General features: G+C 36.7%; 1 protein-coding gene across 2 annotated transcripts; it reads left to right on the forward strand.

Moving 5' to 3' along the window:
- The first annotated feature begins 2,906 nt into the window (after nucleotides 1–2,906).
- On the forward strand, nucleotides 2,907–20,731 carry ODF2L (outer dense fiber of sperm tails 2 like). 2 transcript variants are annotated; one of them, XM_077182277.1, is made up of 16 exons: nucleotides 2,907–3,372; nucleotides 3,620–3,769; nucleotides 5,262–5,324; nucleotides 5,561–5,632; nucleotides 7,260–7,376; nucleotides 9,463–9,648; nucleotides 10,627–10,736; nucleotides 12,236–12,371; nucleotides 12,889–12,999; nucleotides 14,197–14,301; nucleotides 14,905–15,054; nucleotides 15,604–15,660; nucleotides 16,984–17,069; nucleotides 17,154–17,316; nucleotides 18,231–18,356; nucleotides 18,999–20,731. In XM_077182277.1, exons 1-16 carry the CDS (start codon nucleotides 3,214–3,216, stop codon nucleotides 19,125–19,127), a joined length of 1,920 nt encoding a protein of 639 aa, XP_077038392.1. In that variant the 5' UTR covers nucleotides 2,907–3,213; the 3' UTR covers nucleotides 19,128–20,731. The 2 variants fall into 2 exon arrangements, with proteins under 2 accessions (XP_077038392.1, XP_077038393.1); XM_077182278.1 differs by having other exon boundaries at nucleotides 14,905–15,051.
- The last annotated feature ends 5,171 nt before the right edge of the window (nucleotides 20,732–25,902 follow it).

Here is a 25,902-nt window from a genome sequence, read left to right on the forward strand (position 1 = left end):
TTGAGGACTGAAACTTGTAATTCATTCTTTGTTTAGGAGGTACAGAGTGCAATGCTAATTATCATGCTAATTAGCCCTCACTGCTGGATAGTGCTTGCGGTATTTTATAAACTATGACCAGATTTTTAGAAAATTCCAAAAACTTATTGCTTTCTTTTTAAAATAAGCCAATCTCATAGCAAGTTCTGGGCAGCTAAAATTAAGAATTTTGTCTGAGGTGACTATGGAGTCCCAAAGCCACAGCTCATAACAGTGGTGCTGAAGCAAAGGTCTGTCAGAGATGGTGAATTCTCAATACCAGGCTGTGGGTCCTATATAGAACAAAGATTTAGGCCTTTTGCACAAGCAAAGACAAAATCTCCTTTGGAAGATTTTGTCTTTGGAATTCAGGTACAATCGGACACTCACTCCAGAACGGATAATGAAGTGATTTCATGTCTACTTGAATTTAAAAGGTTGAAATTTAGCATTTAATTTTTATTACCAGGCACACATGGCTAGGTAATATTCTCCAAAGAGTATATAAAGTGAGTAGCTGCTCTCTGAAAGTCCATTACCAGCAATAGAAGAAAAAATACACTGGCATGTTTACAAAAGATGACAAAGCATATGTTTGATTTTTATTTTGATTATTTCTTTCAAGCTTATTTTTTAATATAAGTTGCTGACGCTGCTATTACCTAGAATCTTAAAAAGTAACATTTCTATCAGTACAATTTTTTAAACAAAATGTACAAATTATAATTATGTATGAGTATAGGTGTCTATGTACATATCTACCTTTGCACCTGTACAAGTGATCATGTTTGTATCACATGATCACTCAATTTTGCAAAATTTATGATTTGCAGATGATCTTTCCACACATCTGTTGCACATACAGTCAGGTTATATGAATACTTACTGTTAACCTCAAAAAAAATTTAAAAATTAATGGAAACACCCAGAAAGTAATCATCTGGAGGACCTAAAGCTCCTCAGAAGTCTCCAGGTTTCTGGACAGTAACCTCCTGGGTGCGCCGGGCACGTCCCGGCCGAGTAGGGGGCACAGCCGCTTCTTGAGACCCCTTCGCATCCCACCCGCGCGCCCCTCGTGCTCCCGGGGAAAGGGCGATGCCGCCTCCCCGGGCCCGCGGGGGCTACGGCCCTCACCGGCCCCGGCCGGGGGCACTGGGCGCTAGCGGGGAGCGCCGGGCAGGGCCAGCCCGGGAAGGGCATCACAGCCTCCCCCCGCCGCGAGAGGGGCCGGCACCGGCAATGGCAATGGCAACGGTAATGGCAGCGGCGCGTTGCTCCGGCAACGGCTCCCGGCGGCGAGGAGCGGCGGGCGCCGGGGGAGACCCGCGGGAGGAGTGCTGAGCGGCACTGCCCCACTGCAGCGGTGCTGAGGGGACAGTGCTGCACAGGACAGGTGCTGAGGGGACAGTGCCCCCCTGGACCGGCGCTGAGGGGACAGTGCTGCACAGGACAGGTGCTGAGCGGCACTGCCCCACTGCAGCGGTGCTGAGGGGACAGTGCTGCACAGGACAGGTGCTGAGGGGACAGTGCCCCCCTGGACCGGTGCTGAGGGGACAGTGCTGCACAGGACAGGTGCTGAGGGGACAGTGCTGCACAGGACCGGTGCTGAGGGGACAGTGCTGCACAGGACAGGTGCTGAGGGGACAGTGCCTCACTGGAGCGGTGCTGAGGGGACAGTGCTGCACAGGACAGGTGCTGAGGGGACAGTGCCCCACTGGAGCGGCGCTGAGGGGACAGTGCTGCACAGGACAGGTGCTGAGGGGACAGTGTCTCGCAGGAGCGGTGCTGAGGGGACACTGCCCCGTAGGACCGATGCTGGGGGAGCGGCTCGCGCGACACCCAGGCAGCGGGCGCGGGGGCCTTTGGTGAGGTCGGAGCCCGAGTGGGCCCGGGGCGAGGGCTGGCATTGAGTGACCTGTGCCCCTGAGCCTCCCCTCTGTGCTGGAGAGCGTGGAAGTGGGAAATTGCAGTTGCGAGCTTTACTTTGTCCTTCGAGGATATTCAGTTTTCTGCTGTGGAAAGATTTGCTTTCTGCACACCTTGTTTGTGAATTCAGTGCTGAGCAATTGCAAATTGTGAATTCTTGTGGAAGATTTCAGGTGCATTAGCTGTGTTACATCTCTGCTGTGGCTGGGATCTGCTTGGTCCAGTCCAGCAGTCCCACGGTAGTGGGAACACCCTGGCATGTTTCAGTTACTGATTTGTGGAATTCCAATATATGTTGACATACATTGTCTTGTTATACAGCATTAAATCAAAATGTCATCATCATCACGAGCATCCTTGTCTTTACCTGTACATGACTGTTCTGCTCCTTCCTTGGACTTTGATCTTCAGGAAAAGTTTATTCTTCACACTGTTGAGGCAAGTTCATTCTGTTCCTGTTAGGCTTGATTTTTTAAACTGCATTAGTTTTGTTAACAAGGTTAAAATATACTTCCTAGTTATAGATGTGAAGTAGGTGATATTTCAAAAACTGGCTAAGTGACAGTGCTGGACATGGCAACAGTATACTGAAACTATGGCAAAATTCTTTGTTCTTTTCTGCTTTTCTGCTTATATCAATTGGCTATGATAAATGTTTAATCTTCCAATGTGCTGTTTTCACTGGAAGTAATTAAATTCAAGGACTTGGTTTTGGTTGTATATCCAGGAAAAAGCTACAGAGAGTTGCACTGTGTTACACAAGCTGAGGTCTGCCAGGAAATCTAATCCTGCAATAAAACAAGACACACTCATACACATATATAAAATAAAAAAGTTTGATTGTACTTATTTGCTGTCAGACACAATTGGAAAGAGAGCAGTCTGCATTCTGATTCTGTGAGGAAGTGATTGTTTAAGATGGGAACTTCCTGAATTTGTTACTCATTTTCTCAATTATATGGATATAAGAGCTGTAACTCTGACTAATCCTTTTGATGGACATGCACAGGAGAAATGGGTCCTGGTGGGTGGAGAAGGCAACACAATCCACTTCTGAAAAAATAATGAGCAGTCAGTGGAGTACTGAGTGGAGTAAACGGTAACTTTGTGCTTGGTGAAGGCATCAATCATTCTGGAGTGCTAGGGTGGAGGCAGGACAGAGGTGTTTGGAGAAGGGGTGATGACAGGTTGCTGGTACCTGATAAGGAAGTGGAGGGAATGGGATTCATTTAGGTTTTAGGTCTGATATGGCTCTGGACTTGCCATGGCATGGGCGGCATCATTTGCTTGAGCAGCTGGGCTTGGAGAGAAGCTTTTCCAGTTTGGGGAAAGAGGAAAGCCATTGCTGCCTCCAAATTGGAAGAAGTCTGCTGTGAAAAACAGCAACATTGGAATCTGAGCAGCTCTTGGCCTTCACCTTTACTGGAGGTAATATCTGCCTTTGCCTTGTGAATTAGCTGTGTTCTGTGAGCAAACTGTTTGAAGGTACATCCTGTGATATGGCAGGCTTTTATCCTTGTTGAAAGTCCTAAATGATTCTTTGATCTTTAAACTTTCTCTTAAAAGATTCTCTGGAGGAGCTGACTTGTTTTATGTTGATATCCTTAAATCAGCAATATCAGTGACCTAACTGTGAGTGAAACTAAATGTTACATAATTATGACTGCTATTTCAGGGAAAAACATGTGTGCCACCTGGAGAAACAGGAAAACTGTGTTCACTGATTCAGCCAGATAAAAAGGATTGTCACAGAACTACAAAAGCCATCCAAGATGGGAAGTGTTTTACTGATTTGAGCAAAGAATCTGACAGTCTAGAACACCAAGTAAGAAAACATGTAGGCCATAAACACAGAATCAATGGAAATGTATGTTTCTTACACTAGTCTGAAAGAAACATGTTGTCATATAATCTATATAATCTTCTTTATAAGACACATTGTGGGAAGATTTTTTTTGTTATGTCCCATGCACTAAGAAAGTTACTAAAAATTTGAAAGGAGTTTGTTGAACTATGTCTGTTAAAACAGGAGGTGAACCTGAGTGAGTTCCTGTATAAGAAGACATGTAGAACTCACATGTGGAACTAACACAGAAACCTGATGGAGTGAAGATTGTAGATTGTTCTTAAAATTAAATGTAATTTGTCATTACTGACTTTCTTAACTCTCTTTCAGAAGCTAACAAAATGGGTGTTTATTCTGAAGTTTATTTTTTAATTTTAATCTTAATTTTCAGGTTTTCATAGACATTGCTAGTTGTCTTACAAGCATGAGGCTTTCTGTTGGTCATTAAATAAAAAGAAAGTTCAAAAAGAGCAAACTGTGGGGAAGACTGTTTCCTGAGAATGGAAAGATAGTGTGATAAATTTAGATTTCCAGTCACTTCTCAGTTCTGGGAAGCCTTCTAAGTATTTTTGCTGATAAATCAGTGTCAGGCCATAAAACACCATTCCTGTTTATATATTATTTTTTGATGACAGCAAATCTGATTCAGTATAGTCAGGAAAGATTAGGACTTGTACTGAATACAATATTTATAAGTTTGCTGTGCATGCAAATGTGGAAACCTGGATGCAGAATTGAGGTCCATGGATTGACTTTACAGATAGGCATGGCATCAAGATTACAGAACATTATTAGGAATGTTCATAGATGCAGGCCAGGATAAGATGAAGGAGTTCTAGTCAAATTTTGATACCAAAGTTTCCAACTTGAGTTCGTGGGTTGAGTTCAACTTGAGTTCTCATTAGTGAAACTAAAATGTCTTGGATTTACAGTCTGAAAGCCACACAAGCCTGCTTTTTTTAAAATAGGAAGTTGTGCACGCACACACACAGTAGGATATTTTAAAATAAATGTTTAGTTGACAATATCACGGACACATAAATTCTACAAAGAGTTAACTCAAATTGCTTTCTAGCTCAGTCTTCAAATTCTCCTAACTGAGGCTCCTGAAAGGCTTTAGCACTTAATATTAGTCTTTGAAATATTGTGAATTCTACAAATGCTTTTACCCTTTAACCACATGCTTAAATAATACTTACCAATGGTATTTAGAGCCCTTCTAGATAAAATAAAGAAATAAATAGATGTATGGAATGACCCTGGTTTGTTTCTTCAGCTACAAAGTTCCATGCACAAAATAAATTGAATCTTTAGGTTTTAATCACCAAGCAGCTTGTGAGTATGTGAGCTTTTCTAGTCATATGTACCAGGTTTAGAAATGTAGCAAACTATATGTAACCAATTTAAAACTATTGAAAAAAACAAAATCAGTTATAATCAGAATAAATTTTTAATGTTTTCTGTGTTGCAGTTAGACAGTAAAACCATTGATACTTGGATGCAGGAGCTAAATGAAAGTGAAATTCAGAATACTGTAAGTAAATTAAAATTTGATTCTCTCTGTTCTGTGCTGAATATCTGAAATTGGCTCGTATGACCTTATAGAGTCATACAATTTCCAGTAAGAGTGGCAAAGTGGGAGTATTTGTGATTTAGCATCACAAAATGGAATCTTAGTTTTACATCTGAAATGTTCATCACTGTGCATTTCTGATGCTTTGTTGTATACAGACATTAAAATAATTTCTTTGTTGGTTTTTTCCCATGAAGAATCTCAGGAAAAAAATACTTGAAAGGGAGAAACAGATTAAAGAACTTTCATCCATGCTCCAGTGTGAAAAAGTGAGTGATCAGTTCCATTAGAATGAATATTTCCTTCCAACATACTAGATTCCCAATTAAAAAAACCATAAATTTTGAGTAAAACAATTATTTCAAAGACCTATGAAAAAAGTAAAATCCTGAAAGGTGTTTCCTACAGAATTATCTTCAAACCATCAAAACTATATTCAAACCAGCTAAGGTGGCTTTTGACTTCTCATTTACTGATTTGCAATATTCTGGGGGAAAAGTATTTATAAGGAATAATATGGAGTAAGCTAAACAGATACTGATCACAGCTGGTTTCCATGGCTCTCTTAGGACAGGTAGTACAGAGAGCAGAGCTAATATCATCAAAGGCTGGCAGGTCTGGTGAGAGCTCATTCATTCTTTGCACCAAAAAGAAGGGGCTCAGTGCAAAAACCAGCACTGAAAAGGGAGAACTTTCCTGTATAAGAGGGCACTGTAAAAGTTTGAAAGTTATTTGACAGGCAGTTCGGCAATGTCTCTTACAGATTGAATACCTCCAGGGCACTTTGTGTGCGTGCCATGCAGCGTGGTTCAGTGTTAGTGAGGGACAGCATAGGCTCAGTTAAACCTTTCAGGGAGCAGCAGTGTACTATGAACATATCACTTGACTGCTGGATATTAACCTCTATTGACCAGCTGGTTATAATAGAGGAGCCTTTGGGGGCTCTTGTCATGTCTTTGCCTTTATCTTGAAGTGAAGGAGCACATTTTCATGGAAACATCTTTTTGCTTGAGAATAGAAATGCTGAACAGAAAAGATTATAAAAATTCTGGAGACCCCAATGCCATCAGACTTCAGTGTTGGTGGGATCTATGTGGCATACCATGCCCTGACTGGAGACTACCTAATGTTGGACAATTTAGGGTGCCTACCATCTGAAAGGATAAATAATTTTCTATGCTGTCCCTTTGTTTCTTCTTACATTAATTTCAATAAATGGCACTTTGATCAACACTTGACTGAATTTGCCTTTCTTACTGGTGTCTATAATGAACACTTCCTCTAGTACATTCTTTTAGTCTCTTGCAGTCTATACTGATAACACGATACTTATCTACCTTATTACTTCTTACTTAGAATGAGCCAAAGCAATTAAGTTGAAAGAAATTTCATAGAATCATCTGACCTGAGTGCTGATGACATAAGTTTCCTCTTCCCTTGTGATTTACATATCCCCCAAAATTGGAGTTTGAATTAAATGTATCAATAGTTCTAATGGGAGATGAAGGTCTTTGGAATTTAATGAAGGTCAGTTCAGGTCTAGTTAGTCAGAGCACAGCTGATCAGTGTGGTTCAGTGTTAGTTATCCTGCTAGCTGGATGCCTTTCCTTAACCTGGATGTCTGAGTTCATGCTTCCAGGCCTTATTCCTGCTACTTAAACTCAGATTAAATATTATACGTAAAATTATACATAAATTGTTTCAAGTTGGTGATTTCTGTTTAATATTAATAAAGTTAGTAGCAAGTTACTGCTTGTGAATATACTTGTAGAGCATGTTTTTTCTTTTCCAGGTTTTGAGGACATTCAAATGTCAGTTAGAAACTACAGCATAGTAGAAAAAATACAGAGAGCATCATACAGCATTGTACAATAAATTTGTGTTTATCTTTCCTAGATGAAGATACAGAGACGGGACCACCTGTCAAAATCAGTAAAGGAAGTACAAGCTCACCTGCAGCGTCAGATTGAAAGAAAAGAAGCAGAAAATTATGAATTAAAAGTGAAAATGCAGGTCAAAGTATTTTTACTTGTGTTTCAGTTAATTGGGGAAAAAACCCCAAAAACAAACAAACCTGTTTTGAAATCAAATTATTGATAGAAGAAAAATCCAAAACAGTTAAAATCATAACCATTTATGTTTTGCAAGATCTCCTGACCACACTATTTGAATTGCAAGGTTGTTTGTTGGTGTTTTTTCTTTTCTCAACTTATGCACACTTGTACAGTTCTGGTGGAGCAAAGTGAAACGTGCATAAATGTGTTTGCACTCACTTAACTGCACTGTCTAGAAGTTTCCATATGGCCAAGAGATAAGCAAGTCCCTATGGTGACTTCCTGTTCTGAGAGAACAGTGACAACCACACCCTGTTTCTTCTTATTGTCTGTGAAGAATAAATAAGTCTCTTAATACTGACTGAAAGTAAAACACTGATGACTAATGCCTAATCTCATTTTGTTTAAAGTCGGTTAAATTATTTCCATTTTCTGTTCTAAAAAGCACAAGTTAAATTTGAGCGTTTGAATCAGTTACTGGCTTTAGAAAAAGGCAAGGAGGAGGTCATGTGTGAAAGGCTGTAGCTGTATGCGGCCTCAGAATACAGTATATGAAACTTGTCAAGAACATAGGCATGAATGAGAAAACATTGGCTAAAAACAATGTATTTCTAATTTCCAAACTCTTTTACTAGCATGCATCCCCTGCTAATTGAATCATTTGAGATTGTTACCCAACATGTAACAAGGCAATTTCAAATCACAGGTCTATGTCTGCTTAAATGTCTCATGTTTCCTTCTAAATAAAAATTGTTTTCTTGTTCTACCTAGTACAATTATAGAATTCCAACAACATTTTCATTAGATAAAATAACTTGATATGCAGCTGTATTGCCATTCAATCTCTATTTAAAAGTTTTGATCACTTTCAGAAATTGCTGAAGTTATTTGCTAGCTTAAATCCTGGAGTTGATTTTGTTAATAACTAGACAAAAGCTTGCAAAAGCTTAGTATTGCCCCTATGAAATCAGTTCTCAATTCGAATTTACCTCAGCCACCGGCTAATGCCCAAAGCACTTATTCTTAGCGTGATTCTGACCTCGTGTGGTTATAATGGGGGATAGCAGCTGTTTACTTACACTGACAGCTGAAATCCATACATAGACTGAAATTTTGTTTGCTATGTTTATCCACCACCTCAAGTCACATCTTTGTTTATTAGGTGCCCTGTAAGCATTTATATAGGAAAACCACTTTTTATATATTTGGGTCTTTTTTGAAATTTCCTTTTTTTTTAAGTAGTACTTCAGCTTTTCAGTGAATCCCAGTACCTGAGACCATCTTTTACTTGGAAAACCACATACATTTTGCTTTGATTCTGTAAAAGTTTTGGGCCATTAGCAGAAACTTTACTGAGACCCATAATATGCATATTTTATAGCCACTGTCTATGAGTATCTTGAATAAGGCTAGCACATTCAGAGATTCAGTAGTTAACTAGTAGTACATAATGTAGTGTCAGACCTAGGCTAAAAGGAAGGAAACAAATGCATTAATCATTCCTACAATTCAGACATTTATCACTGAACTAAGAAAGTTGACACTGCTGGCTTACCTAAATTGCTGGAGTTTGGTGGAAGAATAGTAAGAGATATGAACAGGACTTACATTTGTCTTTATGAAACTAATTGTCTATTGGTAGCTTGGTCATTTTTGATAAGTGGATCTGAGATTCTCCTTGAAACAGTCTGGTATTGCTCTTAATGAATATCATCATGTAGTGTTGATACCATGCCTTGCTGTGGAAATTCTGCGTCCATTTGCAAGAGCACACAGACATGGGTAGATTGCTGTCTTTCCCCCTGCTCCTGCCTGCTCCTGCACCTTCTCAGCCTCTTCTTTTCATCTTTGTAATGACTTTCTCTCTGTGTTTTTCTTGCCAGCTGTTGTACTTGGCTAGCTCCTTGTATCAACCACAAGATTTGAGATACCAAGATTATATGGAAACAGATGTTATAAATGTAACAGCTCTTCCTAATTATTTTATAGCGCAAAATTATCTGTAAGGCTTGGAATCTGAAGAGTTGATTTTAATTATGCTGCAGACTCTAAAAAATAAAATAGCAGAGTGGAAACATCAAATTGGTGAATACAAGTGCCAGAAGTTAGCCTTAAAGGAAACAAGCGAGCAAAAGAAGATAGCTCTGGAAAAAGCAATAAGGTCCCAGAAACAAAGAGCTCGATGCTTAGAAGAAGCTGTGAAAGATGTAACCTCAAAAATAAAAGAACATGTGAGTGACTATGCTATGAGCAATGTTATAATGTACTGCTTGAAATTAAACAAATGAAAGACTTTCACCTGTGGAAAATAGAAAAATTTGTTTCATTATGCTGTTCTTGTATGTCTTTTTGCTGCTCATTTCTTAAGGAAAAGGTTGCTCTAGGTGTCCTGCAAGCTATTACTTTTAACTACTTTTGTTTTGTTAAAATTTAGTGATTGTCTTAAGAGGTTGAACATTTTAAGCTGTAGGAAGTAAGAGGAGTGTCATCAGCTTTTGTTTAAACCTCTCCTGGTCTTCCTGTTAGTCCTCTGTGGATAAGCACTGACTAACTCAGGAATACAGTGTACTAACTGAGAATCCATGACTGAGGTTTGAAGTGTTAGTTTTCTTTATTTATTAATATGTGATGTCTCATGTGGTTACTTAGCTTTTAGTTTCAAAGCTGCTTGCTCTGAACCTTTTCGAAATCCAAACATCAAACTTCCTTAATCCAAGTTCTTCCTTGGAATCTTGCTTTGCCTATCAATAGTTTTATCTATATTCATTTAAGGGATTTTACCTAATGCTTCATTCCTTACCCAACTAGCATTTTTCATTCTTATAATATTTTGGCACAATTTTATTCATTTATTAATTGATATAATTTATATGTAATAGAGATGTACTAAAGACAATTTTTTTTTGGTAAGAAAAGATTGTCATCTTAAATTTTGAAATGTTGTATTCTACAGTTGATATACAGTACCAGTGTTTAACTATGTCTCTGCCTTGAAAGTAAGTCTGTACTTAGATTTTGATTTTTTAAAATGTGGGTAATTTTGTTGATTTTATTTTGAGATGAGAGAAAATGTATATTGATTTGTACAAGGGAGATCCAATAAAACCATCCTATATTAGATATCTCTATTATCTAAAATTTGTAGAATTAAATGGCATTCTTCAGTGGCATTCTTTTGTTACATAATTTATAATTTCTGCATTCTCTAGGAAGTCAAACTGGATGAGATACTGTCAGCTTCTGATGTCTGGAAAAACCAGCATGATAGAATAGTTGAAGAAAAGGCAATGTTAGAAGTTCAAATAGAAGATCTTGAGAAGTAAGTTGCTGACCACAGCACCTTCCAAAAACATTTCCTGTCAAACCACCACAGACTGTTGGTCTTTTTTGTTTATTTATTTCTGTGGTCGCAGGGTGTTGATATTTAGTAGTGCAATACTCATTGTTGACAATGTAAATGAGTTTATTAATATTTTAAAATTCTGAGCAGAATTTGGAAGTTGGAAATAAGAACAAATTTAAGATTTTTAGCCTCCTCTCTGTTGCATTTCACTTCTTTTGAAGGTTTATTCCCCTTTACCAGTAAGGAACATATTCCTTTTCCTGCATTCTTCTGATCAGCCTGAACTTGCTGGCAGCTCCTATGAGGCCTCCACATAACCACTTATCTAATAACTGATTCAAAAGCTTGAGTGTTAACCCTTTTGTTTACAGAATTGAAAAAGGTTCTTTGTCTTGTAAGTCCTACTTCAGACTAGTGATGGCCAAATTATTTCAGTTCCACCAATGTCTGACCTCAGTAGAGGATAGAGAAGGGTTCCTCTCAGATGCCATTTGAACAGTTCACTCATGTAAGGAAAAGCAGAACAAAATTATCCAACCTTATTCAAATTACACAGTCAAATCTTAATGTACGTGAAGGATATGTTATTTTTTGAGCAGACAATGACAAATGTCCTTTTACCATTTCTGTTGTTAGAAATATAGACTATAATTTAAATCAGCAAAAGAAACTGTTAGATGCCTTTATTCTAGGTCCAAGATAATGTTTATTTCACAGAGATCTTGATTCATGCTCAAGTATTTAACAGCTCACATTAAAATGGCTTGAGTATTTTGGTTTTGTACCAGAAAATCTGGCATTTCTGAAAATATTTGCAGCAGATTTTAAAATTTAACCACAGGGCAGGTAGATGACATCAGTCCAGAAATCTGTCTAGCCCATTGTTGGGCCAGTGTATATAGGAAGGCATCTAAGAAAGAACAAATACTCATTCTGCTTCCAGCTGGTTTTTGCTGTTTTCCTTTCAGCTGAAAATACAAGTCTTTACTTGAAATGTGCCATTCTAACAAGACTTGTTCTACTACACAGTGTGTGGCTGACTAAACAGCAAAGCAAATTTTGTGAACTTTGTTAAGCAAAAAAAAGCAAAAAATGAGGCCTAGCATAGTTTGCTGCTTTTAATAATAGAAAGTAACATTCCTAAAGTAGCTAGTGAGTGTTCTTAGTAGGACATTATGTGATATGCCCTATAAATTCAGTATAATTATATTTTGTACATATGCATAGTTCTCTTGGAAGTATCATTTGGTGTTCTATAACTGAGCTAAGACACCTTCCTTGGAGTAGAAACTCTCCTCTTGCAGAGAGTTTATTTCAGAATATAAGCAGATAATCCTTTCTTTGGATGCATAAATGCATTCTCCCTTTTATATATATATATACTATGAAGGGGAATATGTTAAGGTTCAGTTTAATTTTCATAGTGAGAGTTTTGGAAGCATTGTGTATTATAGAGAACTTGCCTGTCTTACAAGTCAGATCCGAGGCCTGATGGAAGACATGGAAAGAAGGGAGAAATGGAGAAGAAACTCAGAAAAGGAAATTCTTGGAAAGCTAAATTCTGTTAACTCTGAAAATGAAAATATTTACCTTGAAAACAAAAAATTAAAGGTGAGATTATAAATCATTGTTGAATGGCTATACATTTCTCACACATTAATGAAGCAACTACATTAATTCTCTTTCGACCTTTTGTCTAGAGACCCCAGACCTGCAGAATAAGTTTGCCATCCATTTATAATAGTAAGGACAAATGAGATACTGAAAATTCTCCAGTGGAAATTTGTGGCAAATCTAGGAACAGAGTTGTCTGATGATATATCTGCTTAATCAGGATGCTGTTTATTTTACTGTCAATAACTGCACAATTTCTTAAGTAGAAATTGTTCTTTTATGTTTGTTAAACTTTCAAATGAAAGAGCTGAGTTTAATTTCAATTTTGTAAGAGTTTGCAGGTTTTATCATCTGATATAAATGTTCTGATGAGCTGACAAATGAACTATAGACTATCATTTTTGTTTGACAGGAAAAATACTTACATCACTCATCCTAGTGCCAGTCACTTGCTGGTAATATATTGTAGAATGTAACACTCTTAACATTTTTATATTTCCTATTTTTGATCAAGGCTTCCCTTGCTACATTGGAGAAAAGTACAGCATCTGTTGAATATGAGTTGCTTCATCTTCAAGAAAAAGCAAAGCTACAGGAAAACCTTGTAGAACACAGTAAAAATGAGGTGCCTTACCATGTTTGAAATCTTCAAGTACTTTTTTTAATTTGTAAGCCATTTTGAGGAAATGATAAAGGTTTTGTTTGTAATAAATCAATTTTGTTGTCATGGGGATTGTAGTATTTTTGTAATATTGAGTATGAAAGAAGAAATTGCTATTACAGACCATATGGAAGAATAGTCTCCACACAGTTACAGGTACACATTGTCTGTACTGAATTGTGTGAAGCCCACATGAAGCTCATTGAAGCCAACAAGACAAGATTGCTTTGACAAGATTTGCTTGCTAAAAAGTGGGTTAGTGACCCAGTAAACCAGATGTTTAAAAAGTTTGACTCTGATGTCTTCAGTGGATATACTGATGATATTTTACCTCTACTTGGCCATATTTTATCTTCATGTTCCTAAGAGCATATCAGTATTCAAGTAAGCTCAAGAAATCCAAGTTCATTCAAGAAATATATATTAAGGTTATGAGTATAGAGTTATATGAGTTGTTTTATTTCAGTGGGGAAATCCACAAAGAAATACCAGCGAAACAAATAAATCAAACTTATAATGGGCTCTTTATCAATTCATTTTTTGTATTTGACTTCATTCACACAGAAGTTTTAGAACATTGATTCAAATATGTGTCTATTTATGCTATAGTATAGACACAATTTCATTGACATTCTTCACTGACTGATTTTTTTTTTTAATCACTGACAAGAGAAAAGAAAGACATGATACAAAATCTAGAGTAGAGCCAGAGAGCCTTGTCTTTGGAATGCGTCATCATAATTAAAGCTGCTGCCAGCTTCAAGATGGTAGATGTAGTTCCAAGTAACAGCCAGTCTTAAGCAGTGAGTGGAGTGAATTCTCTAGGTCAGGGCTGTAGTGACTCCAGATGGGAAGTGTCAGTGACAGCTGTTATTTGGGGACAGAGGTGTGAGTTACACTGGCTGTTTCTACAGCACAGCTGTAGCTCATTCTGCATTGCTCATAACACATTGCTGATATGACAGTGCCCTTTACCTGGTAACCAATTTGTACTTCCTGTGACAAGTAGGGTAATGAAAATAAATAACTTCAAATAATAAATTTTGAGATACTGCTTAGAAGTCAGAGGTTTTCCTTTATGCTTCATACTAATGATTCTACCTTTTCTATATTTAAATGAAGGACCTTGCAAATGTATGTGAATAATGTATGTTGTCCTAGGTACAAAAAAGACAAATTGCTGTGGAAGAATTGAAATCCAGATATGAAACAGTCTTAAATGAAAACAAAAAAATAACAGAAAACAAATGCTTAGAAGCAGATAAGGTAAGTTTTTCAGTAGTAAAGAATGTTTCCAAATAATTCTGTAGAACACAGATCTTTTCTACATTTTTGTGATCTTGTTAGAAGTCACAAGGTACTGTCTCTTGGTTTTAAATTTCTGAATTTTACTGACTGCTATCTAAAGTTGGTGCTTTTTGGATACTACACAATTGCAAACAATGGAGCAATGATTTCTAGTGCAATTACTAAGTAATTTGGCTACTATTTTAGAATTGCAGAATTCCTTTATCACTTTCAAAAGTGTGATTTTATCATTGATGATTTTGAAACTATCTTTTTGACAGAACAGTTGTGAAAGTTGCACATGGAAGCAAACGTATTATAAGTTCTTTTCTTTTTAACTAACAGTTAAGATTGACTCCATACAAAGATGAGTTATAAATTTTTCAGCAGATGGAGCTGAACACTGGAAGACAGCACATTCTTAAGTATCAGAAAAGAACTTGTATCTTTTTCAGTATTTTATAAAATAGGTGACATATTGTATAGAATTTTAGCTTTATTACCTACATGAAAATCCATTACGTATTACAATTAATTTATGGTTTTACATTTACATTTTTCTCCTGTGATGCTACTATGCAGGTGAGGCACAAAATGGAGGCTGAGTTAAAGGAGTTAGAACATGTTTGTGACTTGCTGAAAGCAGCTGAGGAAAACCAGCAAAAACTTCTGGCCTGGGAAAGGATCTGTGCACAGAAATGCACAACCCTCAGGGAGCTGGAGCTTCAGGTGGTTAGAACATGCTAATTTCTAAAGATAAATGAGAAAATTACGTGGTAAAATGTCACTGGGGCATTTTGCTATTGGTGTGTGTGACAGTGGTGAGGTTTCCTTTGTTATTTTCTTCATAAATCAAAATTTCTGTGGAAATCTTCATAAATCATAAATCAATTTCTCTGGAAATCAGATAATGCAAATAAAACTATTGCCAACTGTATTTATGTGAATTCATTATGTGATAAGGCTTGTAAATTTTATAATGAATATATTTTTGATCTTTTTCAATACTTATGTCCTGAGATGTGTTGCAGAATTCTTCCCTGGAAATAAATGCAAGTCTAGATATTTTTTGTATTTAGTAGAACAATTTAATTCTACATTAGTTTTGTTTTTAATGGCAAATTTATAAACCATACAATATTTAATCAGATAAATTATATTCTTGATGATGTGTAACATTTTAAAATTTTTTAGTTGAGTAAGTACTTTTAAAATATGCTTTAATAGGATAATTGCAATTTTTAGCTGTATTTAACACTAATGCTTGTATTTTCTCTAAAGCCTGAAAATGAATTTTCCTGGACTTTTTTTTTCTCTGACATCAATTTCTGTGGCAGGGTAGGTTTGGGCTTTTTTTGTTATTGTTTATTGTCTTTATTTTAATGTGCTTTTAAGTTAGAAGAGCATAAATGACAAAGATTTTTAAGTTAGTAGGGTGGTAAAGGGGCCTATCCTGCTATGTCAGTAGGAAAACTACAGCTGAAGTAATGTGAGTCTCTGTGGTCCTATAGACTTTATATAAAACATTGCTCTTGATTTTTGATTCTTCCAGGAATGTTCATAAACTCTTAAATCAAGTACTTAAACAATAATTAATTTTGAGGTGCAAAATTTATACATAATATAAAATGATGAATGTCATTTTAATTAACTACATGTTTACTTGAAAAAGTGGAGAAGAACCTCTTAAGTATGGCAAAATAATTGGGAATATAATCACTAGTCTGGTGGAACAGTAGTTAAATTTCAGCATTAAGTCTTGGTGATTGATGTACTTTACCCTTGACTCTATGACCAGAATTTAGGAAAATTCATTTTGGAGCAATTGCTCCTTCTGTTGAAAACCTCTCCTGGGTTCATCTGGACTAATTTCTGCTACTACCAGTGTGCTGCTACGTGAACAGCCTGCAATTCTGATAAACACCATCAGGCAGATGAGCTCAAATTGCTGGATGGGACCGCCTGAGGTAGTCCAAAGAATGGTGCTGCTCACCCCTGTAAATGATGGCACCCACAGGCTGTTGATGTGCCTGTTTATTGCTAACATGCTGCTGATGGGTGCAACAAGGAGCAATAATCTTATTGCTACTGAGATTTGAAGGAAAATGTGTAAAAGTTTAGCACTCTGGATTCTGGGCAGGAGAAGACTTCTTCATCAGCTTCTGCTGCTGATGTTTCTCTTTTCATGAACTTTTCTTTTTTCACATTCTATGCATTCTGCAATTCTTTGGCTGTGCTGCACTGTTCTCCTGTGATAACCATATGTGTATGAACCATATTTGTATGCTTCCTGTGACTGTAGTGTGAGGGAGCCTTTTTAGCTGGCCCTAATACACAAGGCTGCATGGGCAGCACATGGAGTTTTTTAGGACTTTGTTACATAGGGGGTTTTCAGCCTTAAAGTGTTCATACAAAATTTTAGTCTCCAACTTTAACTGTATTTTACTAATTTAAGATAATTTTACAAGGTACAATACAAGATATATATAATACAAGATAATATTTACTTGATTATAGTATAGCGTTTGTCTGAATGAATATAGCATTTATCTGAAATTACAGTTAAATTTTTTTATGGATTTTAATAGACAGACTTACTTGACTCCATTAAGATCCTGTATACAGGTCTCTTCAACTAGAAACAAATTGTCATTTTCACAGGATAACCATAGTGTAACTTCTATGGGCAATCTTTGCTTAGAAGAAGAGATCTGTAACATTCAGAAGAAATATGGAGATCTTCAAAGGTAACTTGAAAAATCTGATCAAAATTCATTACTACACTTTTCTGCTGTAGTGAATTTTAATGCACTTATCTGTTTTGTGTAAAGGCACTTAGGACAGATAGAATATCAGAATGAAGAACTTGCTCACCAGCTCAGGAAAGAAGATGAGAGTCTTCAGAGCAGTAAATTGCAGCTTGAAGAGAAAATTGCAGAATATAATGCATTGACCAGACAACTTGAATCTGCTTTGGAAGAAGGGAGAAAAATGGTATTGGTGATTTAATACATCTCTCAATCTTGTTTTCTACTTTCTATTTAAAAATGACATTAAAAATGAGCTTGAGAAAAGTTATGGGACAAGACTATTTTGCATGTAGGGAGAACTACTAAAAATTATTGTGAATTTCTGCATGTTTAAATAAGGATGGAACAATTCAATTTCTTTATCAAGTTTGGATACTATGGAAGTAAATACCAAGTTTCAATTTGCCAGTGTTTTATGATCTTTTTTTAATTGACAAATCAAAATTCTTTAACCACCTTATATTAAATCCCACACATATGGCAAAAAGTTTCTGTACAAAAGCTTAATATTACCTTTTCTTTGTATTAAATGCCCACAAGAATGTTGGTGTTGAAATCCTTCTCCTTTTAGAGGAAGATTTTGCATTCTTTCTATATTAAGCAGAATATTATAATTTTAGAAATTATGCAAACAATCTATCAAAAAATTCAAGAGGAAACGTAGGAATTTACATTGTAGTGAATTATATTAGTTTAATCAGAAAAAATGTATGAAGTTGTAATTTCAGATTAAAAATGTAGAAATAACCATCTGATTTTTTTCACTACTGAAGATATTGCTTTGGTTTTGAGAAAACTAAAATTTTGGCTTAACTTGAAAATAAGCTAAAAATTCTTCCACTGTATTACTTTTTTTTTCCCAAATTGAAACAGTTTTCTAATTTAGCCAGAATATTTCTCAGGTTTGTTAAATACCTATGTATGTGAAATAAGTTAAGTATTCAATTAAAGATTAGGAAATAGAGCTATTAATGTTAAGAGATAAGAAAATAATTTTATTTGGGTTTTAAGAGTAAATATATATGTAATACATATATAATTTATAAATACATTGTGTGTGTATATATATATATCCTTTCTTTCTCATTGCTTTTATAGGTAGCTGAAGAATGGGAAAAAATATCATACAAAGAACAAGCCTTTCAGACAAAACTGCTACTTCTTGAAGCTGAAGTGAGAAAGAAGCAAGAAGAAAAAAAACAACTCCTCTTCTTATTTCACCATGTGAGTAAATAATGCTGTTTGTGATTCAAGAAATCACTTACCATGTCACCATTTACAAAAACAAGTTCCTTTTACTGAAAACACACTACTAGTACAGTTGACAGAGCAGTAAATTAGTTCAACTTGACAATATACTTTGTACATTGACATTTCCCACCAACCTAACAGAAGTCCAGTCTAACTAAATCACTTGAATAATATTGAATTTACAACTCTTACTCAGTTGAGTTTTCCCTGCAAGACAAAAATAAAGTATGAAGTTGTAATTTCCCTCAGATCAATTGTGTTCAGTAAGTATATCTACATTTGATTAGGTGCATAACAATACTATAATGATGTAGTGATAGCTTGTTTTTCTTTCCTGAGTTAATGCCAGTAATCTGAATTTTTATAATTTTTATAAATTATTGTAGGGCTTTTTTTGATTTTAAGTCTATCCAAACATGTTCAGTTTGGTCCTGACTGAACATAAATAAAAGCTTCAATCCTTTGAAGCTTTAACACCTTTGCTTTTGTGGAACCTCTGAAAACATTTACAGGTAAATAAAGCTATAAAAATTAGGCTATTTGTGTCTTAGATTATTATTTTGATTGATTTATATTTTGTTTCTAAGTTTCTGTGCATTTTTCTTTTTTCATTAGAATGAAAAGCACCATGAAGTACATTTGAAAGAGCTGGAGAACAGCCTACAGAAGTCAGTGATCAAGAACCAGAGCATCCGGAATTATTTGCAGTTTTTGAAAGATGCATATGTAACAATGTTTGGCTGAATTCTTAAATCTATTTTATAGTAGAGAAACTTGTCAGGATTGGGCTCCCAGTCTTGTTGGAGGCAAAGCCATTGAGGCCTTACACTATTTTGACAGATTAAATTTTTTGATGTTAATTCTTCCCTAGGAGGACATCTGTTGTGGGCAGGAGAAACAGGAGAGCCACTGCTGTGTCCCAGTGGCTGGGCACATGTGGGGAATGGAGCTGGTGTTGCTGACAGAAACCTTTGTGTTCTCCATGGCACAGCAAAGCAGGTGTGTATGTGTGGGGTATGCACACAATGGGTCTCTGAATGTCCTGGCCTGTAAAATCTTACCTCAGTCCTTTTAGTCCATGGTAAATGCAGGTGATCACAGATTATCTTTCAATTCAATTATATCTAACCTATTAAAACAGGCAAAAATTGAGATCATTAGATTCATTCTCTTTCTTCCCCTGCAGTTTAGCCCCAGTATAGCCCTACATTACATGGGAGAGTTGCCACCACAAGGCTGTCCCATCCAGCCACTTTTCTCTACATCTCATCATTATGCTCAGGAATGCACTACAGTAGTATTTTAAAAATATGAGTAGAAAAAATTTTTAGATAGAGGTATAGTTTAAGCTCTGAATGTGCTGATATACCCTGGTGACACAGCTCCAGTGAGATATTTAAGTATTTGTCTGAGTTCTAGAGCTGCTGTTCAATAAGATGGCTTGTGCCTCAAGTAAAACACATGTAAATATTCAGCTGATACAGGATTATACAAGAAAAAATTCCTGATTTAATTTCAGTTCTAAATTCTAATAAGTTTTGTAGATATATGCTATGTTTTTTTTAAAATAGTACATTCAGTTAAATATGTGATTTACAATTGTTACTTAAACAATATGTATTTTTTCACCAAAACCTTAAGTTTGTTTATGCATAGGCAATACCCATTCTATTTCATTATTAGTTGTTAGTAATGTGTTGAATATGGACCTTTGATTTGCAAATGCTTATCCATCTTAACAAATACTGATGTGTGCTAATGATCTATTTCTGTGCACTTTTTAAAAATAAAATTATCATTTATTCTATATGACATGTTAATAGCAAATATTTATTTTAAATTTGGGGGTTTGCATTACACACAAACATTTGGATTCATTTAGTTCTGATTGTGCTACTTATAAAATATCAAAAAACCTTTTTGAAAGTCAACATGTATGAAGGAAAGAGTTCAGAAATAAATTGTTCAGTCCAGTGCATGAGTGGTTTCCCAGAGCTCATACTGAAAAACTGTACACCTTTCATTAGATTTTGGTTTTTTCCTTTTTAGTTTATTTTGTTTCTTTTTGTGGTTCTCCATTACCTTTTTGTTTGTGTGGGTTTTTTTGCCATGGTAGAAATAGGGCTGATAGTCACAAGGATCATTTAGTTTTCCTCAGCTCTGTTTTGAACTGGTGTTAGCTTATCATGTCTTATGCATTTAAAAAATTAATTTAGGACAAGTTATTGTGGATTGTTTCTTTCTAATAAATAAAATAATAAAATTTTGTCTAACTACTGAGGGATCTAGCGTTTACTTGGGATTGCTGCTTGTATTTTTAGTAACTATGTAATATACGGCTAAATTAGTTCTTGCCTTGTTCATTTTGTAGTATAGAATTCTGTATGCTCTGCCACAAAATTCTTGGATATAGCTGTACTGATTTGACTGCATTTTGGGATTCTACTATTTTTCTTCAAAGCAATTAATACCATCTGCATCATGTAGCAAAGTGACACAGTTTTACAGTAAGAAATAGACTAATCATGCTTGCTTTTGGGGGTGTTGTCATCTCTAACAATTTTAGAAGCCTTTGGTAAGGATGGTTTTGCCACCATCTCACGTCTCAGCCTTTTTTCCAATGTGATTTTAATTTGTCATTTCCCAAAAAAAAAAGCTGAACATGCTGGTGCAGTTTTCAAATACAGTCAGATTAAACCTCTTATAGCTGTAAGTATGGACAGAAAAAGTACAAAACCCAAAGTTCCTGGTCATGCAGTGCTTGCTTTTATTATATTTTTGATCAGATACTGTTCTGTCACAGGCCCCTTAGCAAGCAGGAATGTTTCTCTTCTGCTGTGCAGAAAGTCCTTGGCCAGAAAAGCAGTAAAACCCAGAGATTCTGTATAAAAGTTTGACCATGCTTTCAGTGATGAGCTCTTCCAATAGGAAGAGATTTTAGCTGGTTAAGAACAGAGAAAGAAAAAAAGATTCAAACACTACATTCTATACCCCAGTTTATTTAGATTTCCTAGTAAGAAGCCATTTTTACTGTAGGCTTACTAAGGTACACAGTCAAATGTACACTGTGTGTGTTGTAGAATTTTTTTGATTTTGAAAGGATTTTGTAGTAATTTTTTGCAGAAGCTGGCTCAGTATGATCCAAGGTATGTAAGAGAGCCCATGGCTGAACTGATGCCAAGTGTTCTTGTAAACCAAATCAAAGCCACCTGCAGTGTTACAGTATATACCCCCCTATATCTTGCTTTATTGCTTTATTTGCTACCCATGTTAATTAATTTTTTTGTTTGTTTGTTTGTTGTTTTTTTGGGTTTTTTTTTCTGTGGAGTTTTCCAGGAACGACTTCAATCTGATTGCTATGGATCTGCTTTTAAATCAGTTTACTGAGACTATGGCAGCAGAGTATGCACAGTTTAAAAGGATACTTCAGTTCTTGACTGGTCTGCACACACAGAAGGTAGCCAGGAGTTAAGGAGCTGTTAGGGTGAGGATGAGTGTGCTCAAACCCCTCATGAGCAGTGTGCTCCTGCTGGCCAGGCAGGCATCAGCTGGGCAGGAAGACACAGGCTCTGGGAAGCACATCTGACTGTTGCTAGTAGCTTTCAAAACCACATTTTAAAATGTGATTCAGAGATGACACCACATTTGAACCTGTAGGGTGCCCTTTTGTCAGCGTGGGATACACTGCTGCACACATTTCATAATGGGACAGGATTTCAGAGTTACAATAAATGAAGTGATTTGAGGTTGTGACAGATTCACTTTAGCTAGTACATTTCCATATTCTATTATAATTTTTTAGTTTTAATTTGTTAAAATTGTAAGCATGTAGAGTCCTGAAACTGGCAGATCTTAAAGAGCTGACCTGGATTCCCTACTCCCTACTGCAATCTGATATGCTTTAGATTTGAAAGTGTGTGGGAACACGCAATTTAAACCAAAGAGCATAAGTCTAGGGCTTCTTGGGACTCTACACCTTTAATCCTGTCTGCCAAGTAGTTTATTTGTGGCTTCAGTTTGACAAAAGATATTTTTTGTTTCCTGTCTATGTCCCAAAAGCTGCTATAAATTCTCCTGTAGGTTGAAGTCTTTCCAGTAAGAGCAGAGATACTCAATTTTGTACCAGACACATGACTCCCTGGGGGATATCTTTATAGAAGGTACACAGTGATCACTGAGCTCCGTATGGATGAGTCCTCAGTGGAATGTGGTGGGTTACTAGCCCAGCAATCCTTTTGAGAAGTTCTTTTGCCTATTTAATAGTGAATGAAATCAGCATTTGGGTATCTGGGAAAGTCTGGGGAGGGACTGCAGCTCAAAGTGTCTTCTGCTAGAAACATGTCCTGTATTCTGACTCAGAAAACAGCCAGATTAGACTTTTTGTGACAAAATCACTTTGTTGATGATCTTCCTACAGGAGAAGTGACCTGGTTTCCTCTACTGATGAGCTGTTTAGCAGTGCAACATCTGTATGCAGCTCTTTCTGCTCTGGGGGGCCTAGAGCTGGCCAGCACAAACAGGGATCAAAGCAGGGCCCCATTGGAAAGGGTTGTGCAGCATGTGAAGTAGACACAATGATTTCATATAGATTTTTTTTTTTTCTTCAGTTTCCTGTTGATCACTTTAGGTTAACATAGCTCAAACTTGTATCTTAAGGCCAGAAAATTGGGAGCACTGTGTTGATGTCCACCAAATGGGAATTTAAGCAGTAAAAAACATGAAATTATTGCAGTCATGCAGGTCGTGCATTTGAATTCAGAATATTTTCCTGTCTACTTCTGGCTGAACAGCAATCACACAGCAGCTGTCACTCAGTAGTAAAGCTTCCAAAAGTTGAAGGTGGCCTATTTTATATTGCCATCCATATCTATCTGCACCCTTCACTCAGGATTTCTGATATAATGCTGTTGGCTTTCAACCTTTAAATAAGGCTGTTACAGCTACTAAGAGTCCAAAGGCAAATCATCCTAGTGATAAGTAAATAATCCCCCCTCAGAGAAATCTAGTGCTTTTAAAAAGCTGGGTTTATGTGGAACATTATATGTTTCCAGAAAGTAACTGACTTTTTTTCTTTGAGTGTTTGACAGACCAGATCAAATACCTGATTAACATATTGTAATGCTTTCTTGGCACATTAATCTATTTAATTTGAAAGCAATAGGGAAAAAGTAGATACTTTTATGTGTGGAGACTGCTGCAATCCTGCCTCCCTCTTGCAGCAGGATAAACATAGCATTTTGTTGGCTGTAAAACTGTACCTTCCAATTTATTGACAACATAAATATTTCATGTGCCACTCTGCCTTTTGGTAGTGCTACTAAAAATTGAAACCAGGTCTTACTGGTTAGGTTTTACATGCTTTTCATCCAGTTCAATCTTTCAAACAGATCTTTGATAACGTCTAATTTCTAGAGCAGCTGTTAAAGATCCAACAACCATTTCCCAATCTCCCATCAACGTTTCAGGCATGTGGAGCCCTTGTTCATTATCATTGTGACCACATTCCTATTCTTAGCAAAGCTTCTCCTTTGCAGAGCAGCAGCCTATTCTGCTGTGGCAACAGTCCACTTACTAATTTACAACTCCACCCACTAAATGCCACTGTGAATTATAAACTACTGAAGTAAACCATGTATTTTTAACAGCCTCAATTTTACCATCATGGCTGTTTATAAAAGTCAAAGACTTTTTTGAAGCGCAAAAATGCTAAGTTGGCATTTCAGGTTGTTCTCAGAACATTCACTGTTCCTTCACAGTAAGGTTTCCCCTTCTTCCCTCTCCTTGAGAAAATCAGTATATTAATATGCTGCAAAACACAAGCTGGTTTATATTAACATTTCACTCTCTTTCTAGAGGAAAAAATCTGGAGAAATCTGAAGAAAGAGCCAAACTTAGGATCTTTTAAGTATTTCTGCAAATCCTTTGCAAGAGTGGAAAAAATATCCAGTTTCTTTCCATTTCAAATAAATTTCCTTCTTTTATTAAGTCTTGTATTATTAATATTATGGTTCAGAAGAAATTTCTCATGGATATTTATGAATAGACAAAAATGGAGTTCAAGTTCTGTGAGTGTTTGTCCTAGGGTGACGTTATGATGCTTGTATCCCCATTCATGTCTTCTGTTTATGCTGGATATTATGTTCTCTGCCTTTAAGACTGGCTCTGAAGAGTGAAAGTTTTGTTTGGGTTTTCTTATCAGCCTGGCAGGACACAGACGGGCAGTACTTAGTGCTGCTTTTGCTTTCTTGCTTTTGCTTTTTGCTTTGCTCCATCTCTCACTCTTGCTTCTGCTTTGCTTCTGCTTGCTTTTGCTCCTGCTCGTTAGCTAGTTTAGCTAAACAGTTCAAATTTCTTCCTGGACTGTTTCTCCTTTCCTTTTTTTCGACCATCTCGAACCTGCTCTGGACTGGGACCTGGGAACACCAAGAGTTTGCACCTTGTGGCTGCATCAGCTGCCCCAGCGCTGGAGGGACTGAGAACAGAGCGACCACCCCCAAGAGAGACTTTCTGAATTTGTCATCTTTTTCAGAGTGGTGTCATCTGGTATTGTTCATTCTGTGTGCTGGGGGGTGCTGTGCCTGTTAAATGAACAGGTTCTTTCCACTTCTCCCTGAGGAATCCTTCCCGAACTGGCTGGGGGGAGGGGCCATGTGGATTTGCTTTCTGGAGGGGCCCCCTTTGGAAATTCTCTACCAAATTTGCTCTAAACCAGGACAGTGTTCAAATATTGAATGACATTTACTGTTGTCGTTCCAATCCTTTGTAACTCAATGCAGTTACAGCCAAGCACCAACATATTGTAAAGCATGTGTGATGCAGGAATAGACATTTATATATTTCTTTGCATACTTGTATTTCATGGGAGATTTCCCCAGACAGGAGCATTCAGAGGTGGTAGCCCTGTGGATTTCTCTTTCAGTGTGCACATGTAATAATGAAGGGGAAATCTTGTCTTCTAGTGACATGTTTCTAATAGACCCATCATTCCAAGATCTAAACCAAAAAGAAGCCCAACAGAATGAAATAAATCCCAGCAGCAGAAACAAAAATTCCATGCTGCTGTGTAGCACAAGATAATCTTTGAATCCTCCTAGGTACTGTTTGTGGATAGCATTCTTGGCAGGGTTCCACTCATGAACTTAATGTGTTTAAGCACTACTCCCATCTGCTAGGGATACTGGGGACACTGATACTGCAGTTCCTAATTTTCATAAAATACTGCTTGCTAGGTTTTAGCTCTTCTGGCTTCAGTTAACCCAAGTTAATGTCTGGAAAAAGGGCAAATTTTATAAAATAAACCTCCTTTCTTTCTAGCAGCCTAAAAATTTCTCAGTTCTTAGCGTTATATCTGGCTTTAAATGGTAAATATAAAATCTTTAATTTCTCTTTGTCTTGTCAGTGTATTTAATGAGCTACAATTTTGTGTTAAAATAGGAACCTTTTGGCAAACTCACATTACTTGATCTAATTACTCTCCACAGCTTCTAAAGGACATGTTGGTGATGTGGTTTTGCTTTCT

The sequence above is a fragment of the Agelaius phoeniceus genome, chromosome 8 (assembly GCF_051311805.1).
Source record: "Agelaius phoeniceus isolate bAgePho1 chromosome 8, bAgePho1.hap1, whole genome shotgun sequence".
In the NCBI taxonomy this organism is placed as follows: Eukaryota; Metazoa; Chordata; class Aves; order Passeriformes; family Icteridae; genus Agelaius; species Agelaius phoeniceus.